The 19516-nt window shown below is 40.9% G+C and overlaps 1 protein-coding gene across 2 annotated transcripts in view; it reads right to left on the bottom strand.

Annotated features, from left to right (window-relative positions):
* The window catches only part of WRN (WRN RecQ like helicase), a 212458-nt gene that overhangs the window by 179913 nt on the left and 13029 nt on the right, over positions 1–19516 (bottom strand). Inside the window, exons 3-8 of one of the 2 annotated variants that reach the window (XM_077476232.1) lie at positions 18306–18421; positions 9021–9166; positions 4165–4313; positions 2647–2796; positions 212–284; positions 13–124 (exon numbers count right to left, since the gene is read on the bottom strand). In XM_077476232.1, the coding sequence (XP_077332358.1) occupies positions 13–124; positions 212–284; positions 2647–2796; positions 4165–4313; positions 9021–9166; positions 18306–18421 (746 nt within the window). Of the gene's footprint in view, positions 1–12; positions 128–211; positions 285–2646; positions 2797–4164; positions 4314–9020; positions 9167–18305; positions 18422–19516 lie in introns of both variants that reach the window. The other variant, XM_077476231.1, reaches the window with a different exon arrangement.

The raw sequence follows: 19516 nt of genomic DNA on the forward strand, positions 1-19516 counted from the left end.
ACAAATAATTACCTTTGTGCCTTTCCACCTATTTCAAAATCATATGGGACTTGATCCACTAAATCTAGGCACTCCTGTGACAGAGCTTTAAGCTTGTCCTTCATCTTATACGAAGCTGAACCATCTTCTGTAACACACATAATAGTCATAGCAGTACATATACAATTTATGAAATCAAAAGGTTTTGTTGCGAATGCCTAAAAAAAGTTACCTGCACTGACATGGAACAGATCCCTCTCTCTCTCCTCCATGTTCTCTAGTTTTTGGTAAGTAAGAAGACTAGCCTAAAAAGTAAACAAGAATCTCAAAACTTCATGCAAGACTTCAAAGATAATTTTACTTGATCAGATTTCCTTTGACTGCTAAATATGTTAACTCTTTCGATGCCAGGGCCATTCTTGAAATTTTTTGCACACTTTTAAAATATAATTTTAGGCCTGAAGATAAAGTTAAAAACCGTAAACATTTTCTAAAAGTAGAGATACTGGAGAAAGAAATGTTTAAGTCACGTGTAATATTAATGCAATGGTTTATCACAGGGGTCTCCAAACTATGGTCCTCCAATTGTTCAGGAACTACAATTTCAGAATGTCAGAGTTTTAAAATGCCTCATGGGAAGTGTAAGTCCGCAACAGCTGGAAGACCATAGTTTGGAGAACCCTGGTTTATCAGATTAGCGTATTTTTCTTTTTACCGAAAATTTGCACTTAAGTTAACTTTTAAAGCACAAAAATGCAATACATTACCCAATTCTTGGTAAAACCTAAAATAGGGAGGTCGCGTCAAGTGAATAGATACCCAACATGTCAAGCTTTAAAATTTTACATGCTCGTGAAACGTGATGCACTTCGGAAGTCAACATTTTTCATAGAAGTCCCTATAGATTCATCAGTTTAGAATCAACCGTGAATATTGGCTTTAGAAATATTGCTTTAACACTGGCATGCAAAGCAATACATGTGTACCACAAACAACATTTCTTTAAGTAGGCACCCCTGGCATATAATTTACAAAAGTAAGTGTGGCGCTACCAGTCTCTGCAAATTTGTGAGTGAGACATCAGTGCTGGAAACATAATACACAAATCAACTAAAATACCAATGTGCTAAAAAATTAAATACTAATGAAAATGAAATCTCATCCTTAATGTTTACCAATTATTAAACTGTGCCAGTTTATATAGTAAAAGTGACAGTTCATCAAATATGTATGATGTGAGATTTTTGTAAAATAAATAAAATTTGTATATTAATGTACGCGGGGGTCTCAAAATATTTGCTCCCGAGTCCATCATTCAGCGTCCATAGCCGCCAAATGTATGACTCTGCCCGCCAGCGTCAGTGGATTTCATTGACAGCAGCAGGAGCCAATGGCTGTGCTGCTATCAATCTATCCAATCAAGAGCCAAGAACCCCAGGCAGAGGGACAGCGCATCCCCACCAGGTGAAGTTCCAGGGCTTAGGTAAGTAAGGGGGCGTCACTGCCAGGTATTTTTTCACCTTAAAGCATATGATGCATCAAGGTGAAAAAAACACAAGGTTTTACAACCCCTTTAAAGGTTATGTAAACCTTAAGAAATGGAAAACACCACCTAAGTGTAGAGGTTAAAAGTTAACTTAATAGCACAAGGATTAGGAATCATTTACAAGAGAATATAGTATAAAAGGCTCATCAAAAGCAGAAAAGGGAGGGAGTCATTTACAAGATAAGCATCCTCAGGATTCAGTACCATCCACAGGGTTTGTGCGAGTTGTTACTAAGGCCGTAGAGGGAGCTGGAGCTCCAAGCGCGTAGCCTGATCACGTAACAGCCAAGCCCGGCCATCATTTCTGCCCGCGTTTGCTACCTGGTGGCCACAGGATGCTTAGAGGTACTTGGTAACAACTCATACAAACCCCGTGGACGGTGCTGAATCTGGAGGATGCTGTGGCATGGCCCCCTCTCTTCCCTGCTTTTGGTGAGGGAGAGGGAACATGTCAGCTTCCTCAGCGGTGACTGGGATGCGATGCCAGCGCTTCATTCTAAGGTATTTCATAATGAGCTAGTGTGCGGTGCATACTAGCTCATTATGCTTTTGCCTTTCAGGTTTTTTTTTTTTTTTTGTATGTACTTAATCCTTGTGCTATTAAATTAACTTTTAACCTCTACACTTCCCTTTTCTTGTTTGATGCAGAGTTGGCTGTACTCCGAGGATAGTTATCGCCTCCTATCCTTATTTTCATACAGACCCATATGCATCTATATATATATACCATTTATAGATTAATGGACTAATCATGCACTATTTGTGGATTATTTTGTATATTTTACCTTTATTCAGCTCCTACTTTGCACCAGTATTTTGTCTAAACTAGCTATGCAAACCATAACTCATGAACTTCTTTTACTTGGTCCTTTTTGACCTGTTTGAAACATTTGAAAGCTATGTGTTATATATGTTTGATAAGTGGAAAACAATCTGTTGATGCTGCCAAGAATCGAGTGAGCTGATAACTTCCTGTTCTTTAATTCTGCGCTGCACACTCATCGGTTAAAGTACTAAAATAAGGTACAAACCCATTTTTTGGCTAGAAATGCACATTATTTTCAGACATTATTACACATTTAAAAAAAACATTAAAACAATCAACTGGTAATGTAACTTACATAAGCATCTGAGGCAGCATAGAGTCTCTGCTCATCAGTAAGAGGAAACTTGTCCCAGCTACTACAACGAACCGAGTTATCCTTCAGGAGCTGCTTGCTAAAGAGGTGTTTAACTATGCCATTCAAACTCCACTTTTCTCTGCATTTAAGCTGCACAAACAGAAAAAATCAATCCACACGTTCAACACAAACTAGTTTGTTTTACAATCACAGATTTCATAAAAAAAAAAAAAAAATCAAATACATTAATGGAAAAGCGATTTTGTAGACAACATTTAGAATGGGGGGCAGCAACCTGTAGATTGGGCTGTACCAATAGATCGCGGTCTGGGCTTGCTGACCCGCCATCCCAGAGCATCAAACAGAGTGCAATGCAGAGGGACTACTTGTAAAGTTAGAGCTGTAGTAGGGAGCAAGGGCCACATAAGCTGATGCCTGCTCTGTGGTGCTGGCTCCTGTTTCGAGATACCAACCGCACGCCATCTCTTATCTCTGTAAAGGAATACACTGGACATAATAGTATAGGGCTGCTTTCACACTGATGTGCTGCAGTTTAACCATGTCACGGGTACAGTGTATTATATCCTGTGGGTTAAATGTACTTTCTGAAAGCGCACCAAAACTCTTGCATTCAGAAGTTTTGGTGTGCTTTCAGAAAGTGCACCAAAACTCCTGAATGCCGGAGTTTTGGTACCCTTCAGAAACTGGAACTAACTCGCAGGATATAATAGAAGTCTATGGCAAAGCGCAGCTAACCCATGAAAGTCGCAGGCGCACAACGCTGCACCCGCGGTGCAGGTAAACTGCAGCACATCAGTGTGAAAGCAGCCTGATAGGGGGCTCAGAACAGTAAGGGTTCACATTTAAATTTGCAGTTTGGGCGGTGGTAAAACCTCATAATTAAGATGTGTTTGTATCACCCCCACCCCGACCGCACCCCCTTTAGCTGTAGTGGCCAGGGGGTGTACATATGTTGCAGCAGGAGTTATATGTCTGGTTATGGCGATGGGTGTAGCACCTACCAAGCATGACCCATCCAGGTTAATGAGGCCACTCTGCAATTGCCCTGCAACCTTGTGAGCACAGCAAACAAGGGGTTAAAGCAGGCAGCTTTGTGTTTTCTTACCAACTGCTTTATCCCCTTGGATCCCACAGACGCACGTAGTTGCGGGGTACTTGCAGAGTGGCTCCATTTAATTGAATGCCTGCCCCCTTAGCAGCTTAAGGGCTTATATACAAGTGCAACAGGCACTGCTGCTCCCCTGAAGAACAATCCGAATGTGTTTGATAGGTGGTGAGGAGGCGGTATGTTCATAAAGTAATGAAACATAAGCCCTCAAGGCTCATTTGCCCACTCTACCCATCTCTTTTCATTGTGGTTATGTCCTAGCTTAACCATTGGTTATTGACCGTTATCCAGTGCACCTTCCAAGAGTATACACAGCAGCAAGCGGGTAATACATCATTTGGAGGCCGGAAAACAATTTTATACAAAACAAAAAAGGTAGCACAACATACTTTTTCATTGGCCACATCAGTAAGTTCAATAAATCCCTTTAACTTCACATCAGTGTCACTCAGTAGTTTCCATTGATCCCCTTCAATCCCCACACCAACTTTTTTTATAGACTCATCTTCAAGCAGCCTCTTTAGACCTTTAGGAAAACCTGTTCAGAGTAAGAACCAAGTTATAAACATCATCACAAATATCTCAGTCATCATGTTTCAGAAACAAGAACTAACTAACTAACTATATGTGAACCTTGACCTTGCAAAAGAAAAAAAAAGAAAAACATTCAGTTTAAAAATAGAAATGAAAGGCAAAACGTTCGTAAATAAATATTTTTTTTAAATAAGTGATCACATAATCTATGTTCTCAGCTGCATTAAGGTCCATTCACACCTAATGCAGTTGGCTGCACTCCAATTGCATAGAGTCCAAAATCAAGGTAATCCTTATGGCATTGTTCACATTATTGCAGTGCTACAGTCAAAAAAAATTAAGGCATACTGCAGTCTTTCACAGAGGCAAGTGGACAAAAATGCGCTGCAATGCATCACACTACACATAGAGGCTCAGGAAAGAGAAGGAAGTGACCTCACGGGACAAATGCAGATAGAAAATCACACCTCAAGTGCATGTAAATGCGCATTATAAAAACACACATCAAATGCATTCATATGTGCTAGGAAAAAACAGGCAGCAGATGTGCAGTTTCTAATGTGAATGGGCCCTTAGGGGCTTAGAACACTGGAGGAGGAGACTGCAAGCGGATGTCAGCAGAAGGCAGAGAAACAGCAGTACACTAATCTTCCCAATGATTAGCTGCGCAGGAGGGTATACTAGCACAGTCCTGGCCATTGCAGGTCAGGCAGGCTATTCTCCCAGAAAAGGGACCACTCCGAGATGGACGTCCAGCATGTTCTGTTTTTTTTTTTTTTTTGTAAAAATTTTCATTTTAATTTAAAAGATTTTGTGTCCGAGCGATACAAACATTTTCTGCATCCTCTTCTCCCAAACAAGTACATTGCAACCCTTGAAAGACCAGAAAGTTCTAGGGCTTTGCAAGGATTCTGTACAGACACAGAAAATACTGCTACTTAGAAATCAATTACTATCATTAATACTGTTGGTATTAATATTCATATTATCCTTATCCTCTTTATGATGCTTACATAAAAAAATAATATGACTAGAGATGATAAGAGTTCCAAAAAACATCTGCCAATCTGTCAGAATTGTTTTAATTATATTCCTTCCCATTTTAAACTGAAATTAGATGTAAACCCTAATGTAATGGACAGTTTGCTCTGTGCACTGTATATCATAAAACAACTTTCATAATTTTTTATAAAAAAATATATTTTTTGCCTTTTTTAATTTGTTTTATTACATCTCAGTGCTGCTGAACTTGTGCAGCATTTTTACATGTAGTTTTTGTTAAAATGCACTCTACCATTTTGATAAATTTCAGAGCCAATTTACTGATGGTGGCAGAGCTCCATTGGGAGAGAAGAGCAGAGCATTGTTACCCTATAACAAGGAGTGGTTTAGCAAGGAACTTCATGGTAGGATTAACAGGGATTATTTTAATGATAGCTAAAAAATATTTAAACAAAAAATCATAATTTTCAAATAAATACATGTAATACTTTTTTATAGATATTTAAAAAAAAAACAATTACATGAATGTGTTAAAGCTTATGTTAGATTTTTTTTTTTTTTAAATATACGTTTTTATTTTATTTTTTAGCATGTTCAGTTTGAAATAAGAAAGAAAGGGGGGCTGGCAGTATCAACAGATATTTTACACAAATATAGCAATGTAAAGAGAACAGGATAATTTATAAAACATACATACATGGTACAGCAGGCACATATCAGGTATATGAAATGTCGCAGTAATAACGTTTTCTATATATAAATAAATAATAGTATAGCCTCAACAAAATTTATATACAGTACAAGTTAAACATGGGGTTCACACCACATGTATAGAACATTCAAGCAAATCTCCAACTAAAAAAAAAAAATGCCAAGATCTTTTTCTGTCCTTCTGGAAAATGTTAAATACTTGGCTGCAACGATGACCCTCTCTTGTTCTATTAGATTGCATCACTAATCCAGTAATCAGATAAGGAGTTCTGAAATGTACCCACCATTTCTAATTTGTATATTCTTGAGTCACTGACTCAAAAGGGTTGATTTATTAAGACTGGAGAGTGCAAAATCTGGTGCAGCTTGGCACAGAAACCAATCAGCTTACAAATTTTTTTGTCAAAGCTGAATTTTGGAACCAGATTTTGCACTCCAGTTTTAGTAAACCAATCCCCTAGTATTTAGTCTAACTGGTAAGCATAGCTAGCATTTTCAGAAAGTGGTCAGCGATGGCAGCCCCTGCATTTCTTTTATGACATTGTTACTTGAAGCACTAAACCAAATCAAAGAAACTGCTGCAGGTATAAAATGCAGGCACCAAATGCTGCCTGCACATGCTTGTAGCAGCCTCCAAGTCTCTGCGCCTTTAGTATGAAATACAGGTCCATTCTAAGAGGCAAACATTTTCAGGTAGTTTCAACCTTGCCCACCACCAGCTGTCCCTATATCTTTATCAGCCTACCACTATAATGGGCTGCCTCATGGGACTTAAGGAAAACTAAGGAGACAATTAAGAATTGGGAAGCTTCATCACTACCAGCAATTTTCAGTTTCATCATTAGGGCATAACAGCAGGGGCAAGGGGGCAGCTGCATGTACATGCTAGCATCACCAGATTCCCACTCTTTATACCAGATAGCAGTTTGTTTTAAAGTTCACATTAACAGAAAAAAATAAATATAAATATAAATATATATATATATATATATATATATATACACATACATACATATATACACACACACACATATATACATACATACATACATACACATACATACGCGCACATATTTTTGCAGGAAACAAAATGTGCATTTTTTTTCATGCAGGAGCCTGAAAAGCATTGCACCCAGGATCAGTAGACCACAGTTGCCATCTGGGCTCCTGCAGACATGGCCTCAGGCTTTCAGCACATATACCTCTATAGGCTTTCTGTTTGAAAGCTGAAGGATGTGTAAGTAGGCTACGAGAGCGCTCATCAACACCCCTGCAGCCCACTAAATAAAGTTGGTACTTGTAGTTTATTCAGTCACAGAAATCTGTAAATGAATGGCGCACCTGTGTGGGTGGAGCCCTGCACAGCTGCGTGTTTTTTAAAAAGGCGACAGCGGGTGCGAGGAGAACCACCCTTGGGGATGGGGGAGAGGGGGCAGGAGCATGAACAAGTTACATGGTCCACCTTAAATACAGGTGGAACATGTAACACGTTGCGAAGTTGAACCTACCCTTTAAACATAGTGACTGAGTTGTTTTAAGGTTGAAAAATATTTTATCTATATAACATACAGAGGCACATGCTGTAGAAACAAGAAACTAATAGTAATGTCTGGGTCTAAGGAACGGGGCTGTTAAAGTGGAAGTAAACCCATCGATTTAAACAGTTAAAAAAAAAGGCATGCCGGGAATGCTAACTGCACATTGGCTGTGCTCTCAGCCAAACTATCAAACCATCCAATGGCTGGTGTCATAACGAATCACATGTGCAGCACCATAGCAGTTGAAGATTAAACGGAGGCAAAGATGGCAGCTTCCTTGGCTGAAAACGATGGGGGAAGTTTACTTCCACTTTAACAGCCTGATCCCTACAGCAAAAAAAATAAATTGGTAACCTAGTCAGAAAGGCAAGCAAAAGATCAGCAGCCTTTTGGCTGAAAACTGCAGATTTGACCACAGATTGACTGACTGTGGTCAAAGCGTTCAGTCAAAAAATGGAGACACCTTAGATAGCCATTAGCTGATTCCTGCATAGCATTAAAGCGGAGGTCCACCCTAAAATGGACCTCCGCTCATCGGAATCCCCGCCCCCTCCGGCGCCACAATTGGCACCTTTCAGGGGGGAGGGGGGTGCAGTTACCTGGATAATCCAGGTAACTGCACCCACTTCCGGGATAGCTGTCTGCGGAAAGGGGCGTAGATTACGCCCCTTTCCACAACTGCCCGTCCCTTTGCGCAAGTGCCCCGCTGCCTGCTGGGAAACACACAGTTCCCAGAGGCAGCGGGGACCGTCCGGATTGCGCCGCGCGGCTCGCGCATGCGCAGTAGGGAACCGGGAAATGAAGCCGAAAGGCTCCATTTCCTGATTCCCATACCCAAGATGGCGGCGGCAGGACCCGACAGACGACCTAGCGATCGGCTTCGGGTGCCGACATCGCGGGCGCGCTGGACAGGTAAGTGTCACTATTTTAAAAGTCAGCAGCTGCAGTATTTGTAGCTGCTGGCTTTTAAAAAAAAAAAAAACGCGAAGTCCCGGTGGACTCCCGCTTTAAGCTCTGGTGGTGATTAGGTCACTAATGGTGAAACGGAATACATTTAGCTTGCACATCCTAAATAAGTGTGCAGCTCAAAAAAACAGAACAGAATCTTTTATCTGAGGAATCTTTCAAGGCTATTTTGTTACAAAATACTCATAGTTCATGGAGCTAGTGGTAAAATAACTGTGCAGTATATTCCAGCAATTTATTGTAATTTTTAACAAAATGAAAGCAGCTATTACAGGTTCTTTAAATTATAAGTGTTCATATATATATATATATATATATATATATATATATATATATATATATATATATATATATATATATATATATATATATTATCAAGTATATAAACATATAAAGAGTAATTTGCTCAGTCCCAGTTCCAATCCATTCAGTGAGCAAAACAAGAAAAGAGCAATTGGGCCTATATAGTCAGCCAATTAAAAAAAACAATATACCTGTCATGCATGAAACATGAAATAAGTAGCATTCCAACTCTGAAAGACACACTTGAATGAGCGAAACCTTTCCGGTTTTCCCTTTAATGTAAACAGGAGGCCATTCAATGTCAAACCCGACTGCTGCTCCTTCTGAAAGTTTTTCTCTAAAAAAGAAAAAAAAAAAGAAACATGAAAAAGGGAAAAAAGGAAAATTGAGAACACAGTAAAATAATTTGATTATATTTCCTCTAAAGATTTGGAGTGGAAAATGGAATTTCAAGGTATGGGAAGCAGATTTGGAAGAGGTGTTTTGAGAAATGCTTGGGTTGGTCCTAAAATGGGCAATGTACTACACATACGCAAGGAGCAGAACAAGTTCCGATTGGCCTGCAGCATTTAACTTTTCATAAGCTATCTTGTGTGTGATAGGTGATTACACACAGTAGACAAAGGAATCCTACTTTAAGTAGAATTCTATAGCCCTGCATTGTACATTAGTAAATTAATGAATAGCTGACAGACCAGGAGTGTCAGGGAGAAAGGTTGAGGAGTGAGAGAGAAGATGAGTAAAACAGCTTGTACCCTATGCATCAACGAGCACTTATTCTTATTCCATGGAATTCGCCATTAACTCCACATTTCTTTAATAGTAAGCTTAAAACGCTACATGAGTACTTTCTTTAAAAAGTCCTTACAACAGCAATGGTATTACTTCCAGCATTACTCACAGTGCAATCATACCAAGTGGAAGTTCTGAGATTCAAAGATACAAAAAGGAAAAATTGGGACTTTGAATGAAGCACCTGGTAATAGGTACCTCCATTCCTGTTAATTGCAAAAAAGGAGGGGGGGGGGGGGGGGCGGCATGGGACTTTGAATGAGGCACATGAAAGGAAACAGATGTTCAATAAAAAATAAAAAAAAGGTTTATTAAAACAAGTACAAATATCATACACATCCACTAAATACATGTATACAAATGGATAAGGTAATCAGCACACCAGTGACCCAATAAAGGACATTGTTATGTATCAGCATGGAATAAAACAAGATTAAATAAATTAAGTCATGAACCAATAATTTATTTCATCTCATCTTATTCCATGCCAATACATATCATACATACATATCCATGTCCTTTATTGGGTCATTGGTGTGCTGATTAACTTACCATTTGTATACCTGTATATAGTGGATGTGTATGATACTTATACTTGTTTTAATAAACCTGTTTTTTTTTTTTATTAAATATCCGTTTCCTTTCATGTGCCTCATTCAAAGTCCAAACCCCCCCCCCCCCCTTTTTTTTTTTTTAGATTCAAAGATGCCCTCACTCAAAAAATAAATATTAAAATGGCAAAGTGGAAGGGACAGAAGATCTGACAGAGCCCATGGAGTCCTGGTTGGTGCACCACATTTGCCTGGGCAGCACAATGAGGATCACCAGAACACCCTTCATCTCGATTCTGTGAAGAAGATGTAGGAAGAAAGAAAAATGTAAATCAGGATTGCCTATAACTGGATAGAAAATGTGGGAATGTGAAGTTCTGTCTGGGACAGGAAATTCACTGCGCACTATCAAGTCCTAGCCCTTGTGCAACAGTGGGAATTACAAAAGGGCAGTTGTACATAACAGCGAAAGGTCACAGACATACGAGAATAAAGAAATGCCCCTAAATTTCCCAAGATGGGCAATAAAAGGATAGGGTCAGATGAACTGGTCCCAATAACTTAGTGTTCCCTGATACACTGTGTGACTTGTGGTAAATGGAACACAGACAAGATGTCGATGCTGACCGTAGGTCCATCACAAAAAGAATACCATTACAGCATGGTGGCTTAGTGGTTATCACTTCCACCTAGCAGCACCAGGGTCGTCAGTTCAAACCCACACCACAGCACTACCTGTAAGGAGTTTGCATGTTCACCCTTTGTCTTCATGGGCTTCCTCCCACACTCCAAAGACATTCCTGTTCATAGACTCCTGTCTAAATTGGCCCTAGTATGTGTATGTATGTATGAATGAAAGTGAGTTAGGGACCTTAGATTGTAAGCCCCTTGAGGGCAGGGACTGATGTGAATGTAAAAGTGTACGAATCTACCAGCAAAAACAGATAGTAGAAAATTCTTACAAACAGAACAGCTGAAGAAAACATATCCACTCTCCTGAGGACACTAATCAAAAATAATTCTTCCATATAAAAAAGTACAAAAATACTTGTATATAGATTTAGTTTGGAGGTTGAGGTAAGTCTACCGGAGAGAACTGACATCTTATGTAATAGTAGCGGTTTTGAATGTGTTTTAATAGTCACATCACCACCATAATCTCTGTCTTGTGGATGGGAAAGAATACAAATGGCCCAGACAAAACAAATGCTGGTATCAATCGCAGCTGCAGCTCTGATATTGGTGGGGGAGAGGGGCAAAAATAGATCAGAAGCTATTCTATCAGGCACAACTAAAATCCCTATTTGCTGATCAAATTAAAAATAACATGGTATACTACAGAAGAGCAAATAACACAACATAAAAAATATGGTATAAAAATAAAGATTTGAATAATTAAAATGTCTAGCCAGATCTGTTTTGATATTATGTAATTGATATGTTACACCTCCAAACTGTTATAATTGATTTTCTTTGAAAAGCCAAAGTACACCCTGGGGTATATGTAACACTGGTTGAAAACCTGTAACATACAAGAGTAGTCTAATCACGTGTAAAATGCTGCATATACTGTATACACCTCACCTTTTTGGATTCCCTACACATTTTACACAACAGCTCCATTATATGCATTTTTTTCTAAAATAACTGTTTCAGCAAATTGACCCCCCCCCCCCCCCCCGGGAGATTTTGATAGATTTCAGTAGAATGTAAAAGAAACCAAGACTGGCCAAAACAAGGCAGATCCCCCCCCCCCCCCCAAGGATTATGGTGGTGAGACATCTGCACATTTTAGGGTGGTACTACATTGATGCCAGAAATCACTATAATCACCTCTCCAACAGGGCTGAAAAGTCCTTGTTACTGCCCACATGGGAAACCCTACAAAGACGAATCCACACTATCATTAACATGGCATCAATATATCCAAGGAAAAACACCAAGACCCCTTTCACACTGGGGACGTTTTGTAGGCGCTATAGCATTAAAAATAGCACCTGCAAACCACCCTAAAACAGCTGCTCCATTCACTCCATTGTGAAAAAATAAGATTTTTAAAACAGCTTACCTCTAAAATCCTTTTCTGTGATGTACATCAGGGGACACAGAGCCATAGTAATAACTATGTGGGTTATATCGACATATCAGGTGCTGAACACTGGCACGCCCCTTAAGACGTGAACTTCCCCCATATAACCCCTCCCATTACTGGGAGCCCTCCGTTTTGTAGCCAAGCAATCAAAGTGTGAGAAGAAGGGAGGGACCTCTGTGTCCCTTGATGTACATCAAAGAAAAGGATTTTACAGGTAAGCAATTTTAAAAATCCTATTTTCTTACATAAGGGGACACAGAGCCATATTAATAACTATGTGGGATGTCCCATAGCAATGGCAACTGAAGGGGGGGGGGGGGGGGGGGAAGAGAGACAGAATCAAGGAAACAAGAGGCCTGAGAAATCATACTGCAGCCTGCAGTGTGTGCTGTGCCCAAAGGCAATATCCTCATGACCTTTAATATCAATAAAAAATAAAATAAAAAAATCAGATAGAAGTCTGAACCAATGTTGCGGTCTTACAGATCTGAGCCATAGAGGCCTGATGATGCACCACCCAAGAGGCACTAATCGCCCTGGATGAATGTGCTCTTAACATGAGAAGGAAGAATCTTCTTTAAGCTGAAGCTTGATCAATCACTTGGCATATCCATTTGGAAAATAGTGGATCTTGACGCTGGCTGTCCACATCTTGGACCCTCTGGCAGTATAAACAAAACCTGTGTTTTGCGAACCTGAGCGGTTGCCTTTAAATAGATTCTGATCCCCCTTACCCCATCAAGAGACTGCAGTGCTTTCTCTTCCCCAGATTAAGGCTTCTGGGGAGAAAGAAGGAAGAATAATATCTTGGTTTAAATGAAAACCTGTTACCACTTTTGGTAAGAGTTCAGGATGAGGACATCAAATCACCTCATCCTTACACATTATGAAATATGGCTCTTACAAGACAGAGCCGTTAGTTCCAATACCCTTCTAGCAGAAGAAATTGCAAGCAAAAAAGATTATCTTTCTTGTCAAAGAACCGAAAGAATTTCTCGTAAAGGTTCAAACTGCTGATTTAACAAAGCCGACAAGACCAATCTTAAATCCTAAGGATTTAGAGGTGCCTTGATAGGGGAAATAAACAGCGTTACCCCCTGAATAAGCTACGCACCAAGAGTGGGAAGCAAGAGGCCGTAGGAAAAGACAATCGACATCGGCCTGGATCTGGCTCTTGATAAAAGTCTAGGCCAGCTTCATTTCAGACCCCATATGCAGAAATCCTGCCTATTGACATACCCTCCTAGGGTGCCAACCCCTGGATCCATACCAAGAAACCTATGCCTTCCAGATTCTATAGCAAGTGATTCTGGAAGCCGGATTCCTGGCATTAGTCAAAATAGACACTACTGAAGATCACCCATGATCTTTTATAGAGTGGGATTCAACAGTCAAACCTGTTAAACTCCTTGTCCATAAAGTAGGATGAAATACCGGACCCTGTGCAAGAAGGTCTGGCTATAATGGCAGAGTCCAAAGGACTTCAACTGCCCTCCTTATGTTCTTGATAAATTCAGATCTTCTGGTACCCGCTAGGGCCACCGGAATCACTTCCTTCTGTTCCTGCTTAATCCTGTGGAGAAGGCGCAGAAGTTGCAGAGCTGGAGCAAATGCATAGATCAGTGAAAACTGATCCCCTTGGAAGACTAATGTGTCTGTTCCGCCTGCTAGCGGATCCCTTGTTTGACATAAAGTTGTCAACCTTACTAATGAATGTGGATGTGAATAGGTCCATGTCCAGAGTATCCCATCTGACATATTGCTAGGAAGATGTCGGGTGAAGAGATTTCTCCCGGAAATTGTTGGCGTCTCAAGTAGTACGCCTGAAATATTAAAATTGGCGATAGGCAAGGAATGTTGTGTTCTGCCAAAGCTAGAACATTATTCACCTCTTTCTTTTTTTTATTTTTTCTTTATTTTATGTAAGCCACCGCCGTGGCTGTCATACTGAATCCTGTCAGGACAGTCCCGTAATCTGACTGCCAAGATTCTATGGCCAGATGTACTGCCTAAAACTTCCAACAAAGTTGATAGGCAAAGTCCTCTAACCTGGACCATCTCCCCTGGACAGAATCTTCTTCCAGGGCTGCTCCCCAGCCTAGAAGGCTGGCATCTGTTGTTAAGACCTTGCAGGATAAAGATTTTCCCTCCTGCTGGATAACAACCAACAATTTAGGCTCTGGCCTATGTCAGGAGCCAAGCGTCTTGGAAACAAGCAAGGCCTGAATCCTCTTTATACCAGACCAGCAGGATGCGGTCTTGAAGCAGGCTTTGAATAAAACTGAGTGTAAGGGATGACCATGAAGGAGGCCACCATTTCCCCTAAAAATCTCCTGCAGCCAAAATGAAGGAATTTTCCTTTCCTGATAAGTTGAATTAGTCCTACAAAGGAACTGATTCACGTCTGGGGTAAGAATACCTTCTTCTGTATGGTATCAATAACCAGCCCCCAAGTAACCTCCTTGATGGTTTTAAGGAGAATCTTCCTAGAATGAGAATCCAACCTAGAGATTTCAGCTAGCTGAGATGAGACTCTGGTTTTAGATCTGAGACTGAATGATCTATTCAAAGTAGATCTTCTAATAGGCTAGGACCGCTATGCTTTGAGCCTTTAACCTGGCTAAAGGAGGTGCCAGAACACTCGTAGTGCTGTGGCTAAGCCCAGAGATTTCTGGTAAGCAGGAAACTTTGGCACATGGAGATATGCAACTCCCCTCCTTGCAGGATGGACACAGCCGATCGAATTATGAAAGGATCGGATGTTTAAGTGCCGATTCAGATCTCCGAGATCTAGAGTGGGTCTTACCTCTCTGCTTGGCTCTGGGACCTTAAAAGGTTTGAGCCAAAAAACCCTGTTCCACTAAGGGAATCTCTGATATCACCAACTGGGATAACAGCTGATCCAGAGACCAGAAAGAGACACTTCTCTTCTTTCTTTCTCCCTTTTTTTTTTTCTGGAACCTTGGGAGCATTCTTTGAGGAGACGGACACTCTTGCATAAGACTGCCACATCAGCAGCCCCAAGGACCCCACAGGCAGCACCCAAACAGGACCCAAACCCTGGACCGAAAGTCGACTGGGCCATCCGGGCTCTTGAAACTCTAGATGTAACCTTAAAAAAATAAATAAAAAAAAAATAAAATAAATCGCAGAAATCACTCTGCTCTTAACATTGTTCCTACCAGACTTTGAGAATCGCAGGACCTTTCCGCTCACTCAAACAAGTGGGGGTGCTCCTTCATGAGAAGGCCTTAGCATTCTGCTTCATGGGCCCAAGATTCTGGTGCTGCCACTGGGAACTTTCTCCTGAACTCGATGATTGAGACCGTCGAGACTGCCTAAAGGCAGATACCCCAGGCATTAGGAGAGGATGCATGATTAAAGGAGAACTATTTGAACCTCCTTTTACTGGTAAAGAGAGCTTTACCCCTTTTGGATGTAGTTATCCACTCTAAATAGTCGAACCCCAGGAAGGCACACAGACTGGCTAAGGGTTTTCACCTGGTGCTTCGGCTGACCAATATCTCAGCCACGGACCTCTACAAAAATGCACTAGTCCAAGTATAAGCCATAGGGCTTAAATGATCGAGTCCTTCATAGCATCTGTGAGACACAGTGCGTCAAATACACCAGCCCCTTGCTGGGCCAGCTGATCAGACAGAACTTTCAGGTATCTCACACCTGTTCCTTAACCCCTTGGAGTCCACATTCCAGTGCATTGGCGTGACTCAAAATGTGCTCCACCACAATAGTGGAGAAGACGTTAAGGAGTTAATGGTCTGAGCTACTCCAATTGCAGCCAGAACTGCAAAAGAAATCTTGTGTTTAAAAGGAAAATCCAACCTTGCTGGATCCTTTAACATCAGTGCATTATCCACTGGACATGCGAGACTCTGCTCACTAAGGTGATTGCAGCATTAATAGCTGGAACCCCCCCATTTATTTCATAAAAATATTCCCATTCAGCATACATAGCTATGCATTTTTAGTGCTTTTTGCATCTTGCAGATTTGCACTACAGGACTTGTTCAATAGGACACCATGTTAAATGGACTCCCAGGTGGGGGAGGTTCAAATGAACCCTATTAGAGGTAGATACCTCAAGAGCCTGTGGCTGGCAACAAAAGGGTTAAGTAAGGGAGTAGACTAACACCTGACTTGTGGGGCTACTCCCTCCCTGTTAGGATCCTCTGAAGAGGAAAAATAAGTATCTTCCAATATTTGGGAAGATCTACCTGATCCCCAGCCTCCTGCACCTCAACAAAAGGGCCCAGAGGACTAGATGGGAATCTGCTATGTTTAGTCCTACTATGGAGAGACATCATAGCAATAATCTTTTAAATGGTAGAAGAACAAAACTGTTTGTATGAAATACAGGGACAGAAGTGTTCTACCCTTGACGGCTTCATCTGACTGGCCGTCTTTCTTTTTACCTCCCGGGGAGGAAGACATTCTTTTGGAAGGGTTTTTAGTTTGTTGTATACCATTAACCCCTTAGAGGGGTTCCTGGTCCCTTTGTCACTCATAGCTTACAGTACAATAACTGCTATTAATCCTAGCTATACAATACGATGTTGTAAATCAAAAAGGGAGATGCCTGTGTCACTAAACCTGGCAGCAACCACTCTGCTCTGTCCCTCCTCCGCCAGACTGCAGCTCTGCTTGTGTAGCTTAAAATACTTCCTCCACGTTTAGCCACGGCCACGATTTGCCCCAAAAACAAAACCATTTTTTTCCTTCTTTTTTTAATAAAAAAGAGGCAGTGGGCTGGCATCCAAAGGAACAAAAACCCCCACTCTGGCGGCCCAGGAAGTGATCAGATCCCCCTTCATACCCGAGGGCCTGAGCTGGCTTGAACGGAGAGGAGAGTGGAGCTTCTGCTTTTTCCAGCATCAGAATGGTGAGTGCTCAATACAGCCTCCAGTGGTGACACATAGACATGACATGACAACATAAATACATGGAAGGAGAGATTCCTTGCAGAAAATCTCCCCTACCTTTCCGCCGCAGGGCTTTATCAGAGATAAAAAGCCCAATCTACGCCCTTCACGATAGGCTCCAAGACCTTGAAAGGAAATCTTCAGGAACAGGGGTACACTCAGGTAATCTCGTAACCCTGGACCTGCGAGAAGACCCTGCCAGTAAACTTTTATTGGCCTTACTACCAAAAAATACTGGATCCCAGGGCCCAGCTTAAAAGCATTAGCAAGCAAAACCTTGTGTCTTTGGATGAAGAGGCCTGGGTACCGTTTATTTAGTCCATTACAGAGACATCAGAACGGATCTGGTCAGGATGGCTGGCTCGCATCAAAGGATTACTGCCCATGGAGCTTAGTACATCCTTACACGTGCCCAACACCTTAGACACTGGTGAAAAAACTGAGGACTCCCAGTAATGGGAGGGGTTATATGGGGGAAGTTCACGCCTTAAGGGGCGTGCCAGTGTCCAGCACCTGATATGCCGATATAACCCACATAGTTATTACTATGGCTCTGTGTCCCCTGATGTAAGAAAAGTAAAAGTCCTGCCAGCAGCTTATTTGGGCGGTGAACTCCACCGCTCCTCCCCATTGAAATCAATGCAGCAGCACTGCTATACCGCCGGCAAAACTCTGCTGCGGTGGCGTTTTGCCGGTGGATTTAACCCCTTTTCAGCCGCTAGCGGGGGGGGGGGTTAAAACCACACTGTTTTCAGCCGAATAGCGCCACTAAAACAACGGTAAATCGCTGCTAGGCGGCACAGTGTGAAAGGGCTCTAAGTAAAACAGTATTACAGCTATTGCTCACAATAACCCAAATTCTTGTTCTATTTTCCCAAAGAAATAAATATATTAGCTACTGCTTTAAGCAACAGCTGCACTTTCAGAGATCAACCATAACATATCCCTAGCGACTAAATCTAATTTTATGAACCTAAAAACTGTAGGTTTACCCAGAAAGCAGGAGTGACAATTTATATAAAAAAACATGGCCACTGATTGAACTTGCATTACTAAAATAGAAGCAAGCTAACCATGATAAGCACTGTATTGTATGCTTACCTGATACACTCTGACAAGTAAGAGCAATCATTGGACTCATAACTATAGTAAATAGAACCACTGAATTCCAGGAATGGCAGGCTATCCTCCAAAATGTTCTTCTTCCACACAAATTTCTAAGTAACAACAAAAAAAACAGTATAAATGCACAGTTGCAATGGTAACTTTGACGTCAAAGTTCGATTCTGTTTTAGTCATAGTCTCTTGTCTAAAATTCCATCTTAGAGTTAGTCGTATTTTAGTCTACTATAATCGAATCGGTTTAGTAAAAATGTAATGCATTATTTAAGCATTTTACTAGAAACTGCCAAACTCATATACTCCTGGAGTAAAAATCGAATAGCATGGTATTATTTATGGTATTAGGGTTTGAGCGTGCACTACAGAGATGTAGCTGTGATATATATTGTCTTTATAAATAAAACCAAGTTTGATAAACAAAAATATTGCTTGTTGACAAACAGAAGTGCAACGCGAAACCCTTTTCCAAACAGGCACAGTACTTATACTGCAGCAACTCGGCTCTCTTGCGCGAAACGTACGTAATTTCATGCAATAGCCATCAGGGGGCGCCAATCAGCGGGTTCAGAGGATGCGATGTCAGCCGGCCACCCACGATCGCACCCCCAGGGAGATCGAACAGTGGTCTGCTACTCAGGAACACAGATCTCTGTGTTCATCTAGTGAGTTCATCGCCCACACAGTTAGAAAGCATCTCCTAGGGACACTCTTAACCCGTTGATCGCCCCTGATGTTACCCCCTTCCGTGCCAGTGTCATTAGTACAGTAATAGCGCATATTTTTAGCAATGGTTACTGTAGTAATGTCACTGGTTCCCCAAAAAGTGGAAATTAGGCATCTGATCTGTCCGCCGCAATAAAAAAATAAAAATAAATAAAAATGCCATAAATCTATTGCCTATTTTGTAGAAACTATAACTTCTGCACAAAATCAGTATACGCTTATTGGGATTTTTTTTTCCAACAATATGTAGCAGACTACATATTGGCCTAAACTGATGAAGAAATTAGATTTTTTACCTTTTTTTATATTGGATATGTTTTATAGCAGAAAGTAAAAATAAAAAAAATAAATAAAAAAAGTTGGTTTCTAGCGCAAAAAATAAAAACTGCAGGAGGTGATCAAATACCACCAAAAGAAAACTCCATTTGTGGGGAAAAATGTTCAATTTTATTTGGGTAAAACATTGC

Source organism: Lithobates pipiens, unplaced genomic scaffold, assembly GCF_037356315.1.
Source record: "Lithobates pipiens isolate NorthernLeopardFrog02 unplaced genomic scaffold, aLitPip1_a1.2 Scaffold_13, whole genome shotgun sequence".
NCBI classification, from domain to species: domain Eukaryota; kingdom Metazoa; phylum Chordata; class Amphibia; order Anura; family Ranidae; genus Lithobates; species Lithobates pipiens.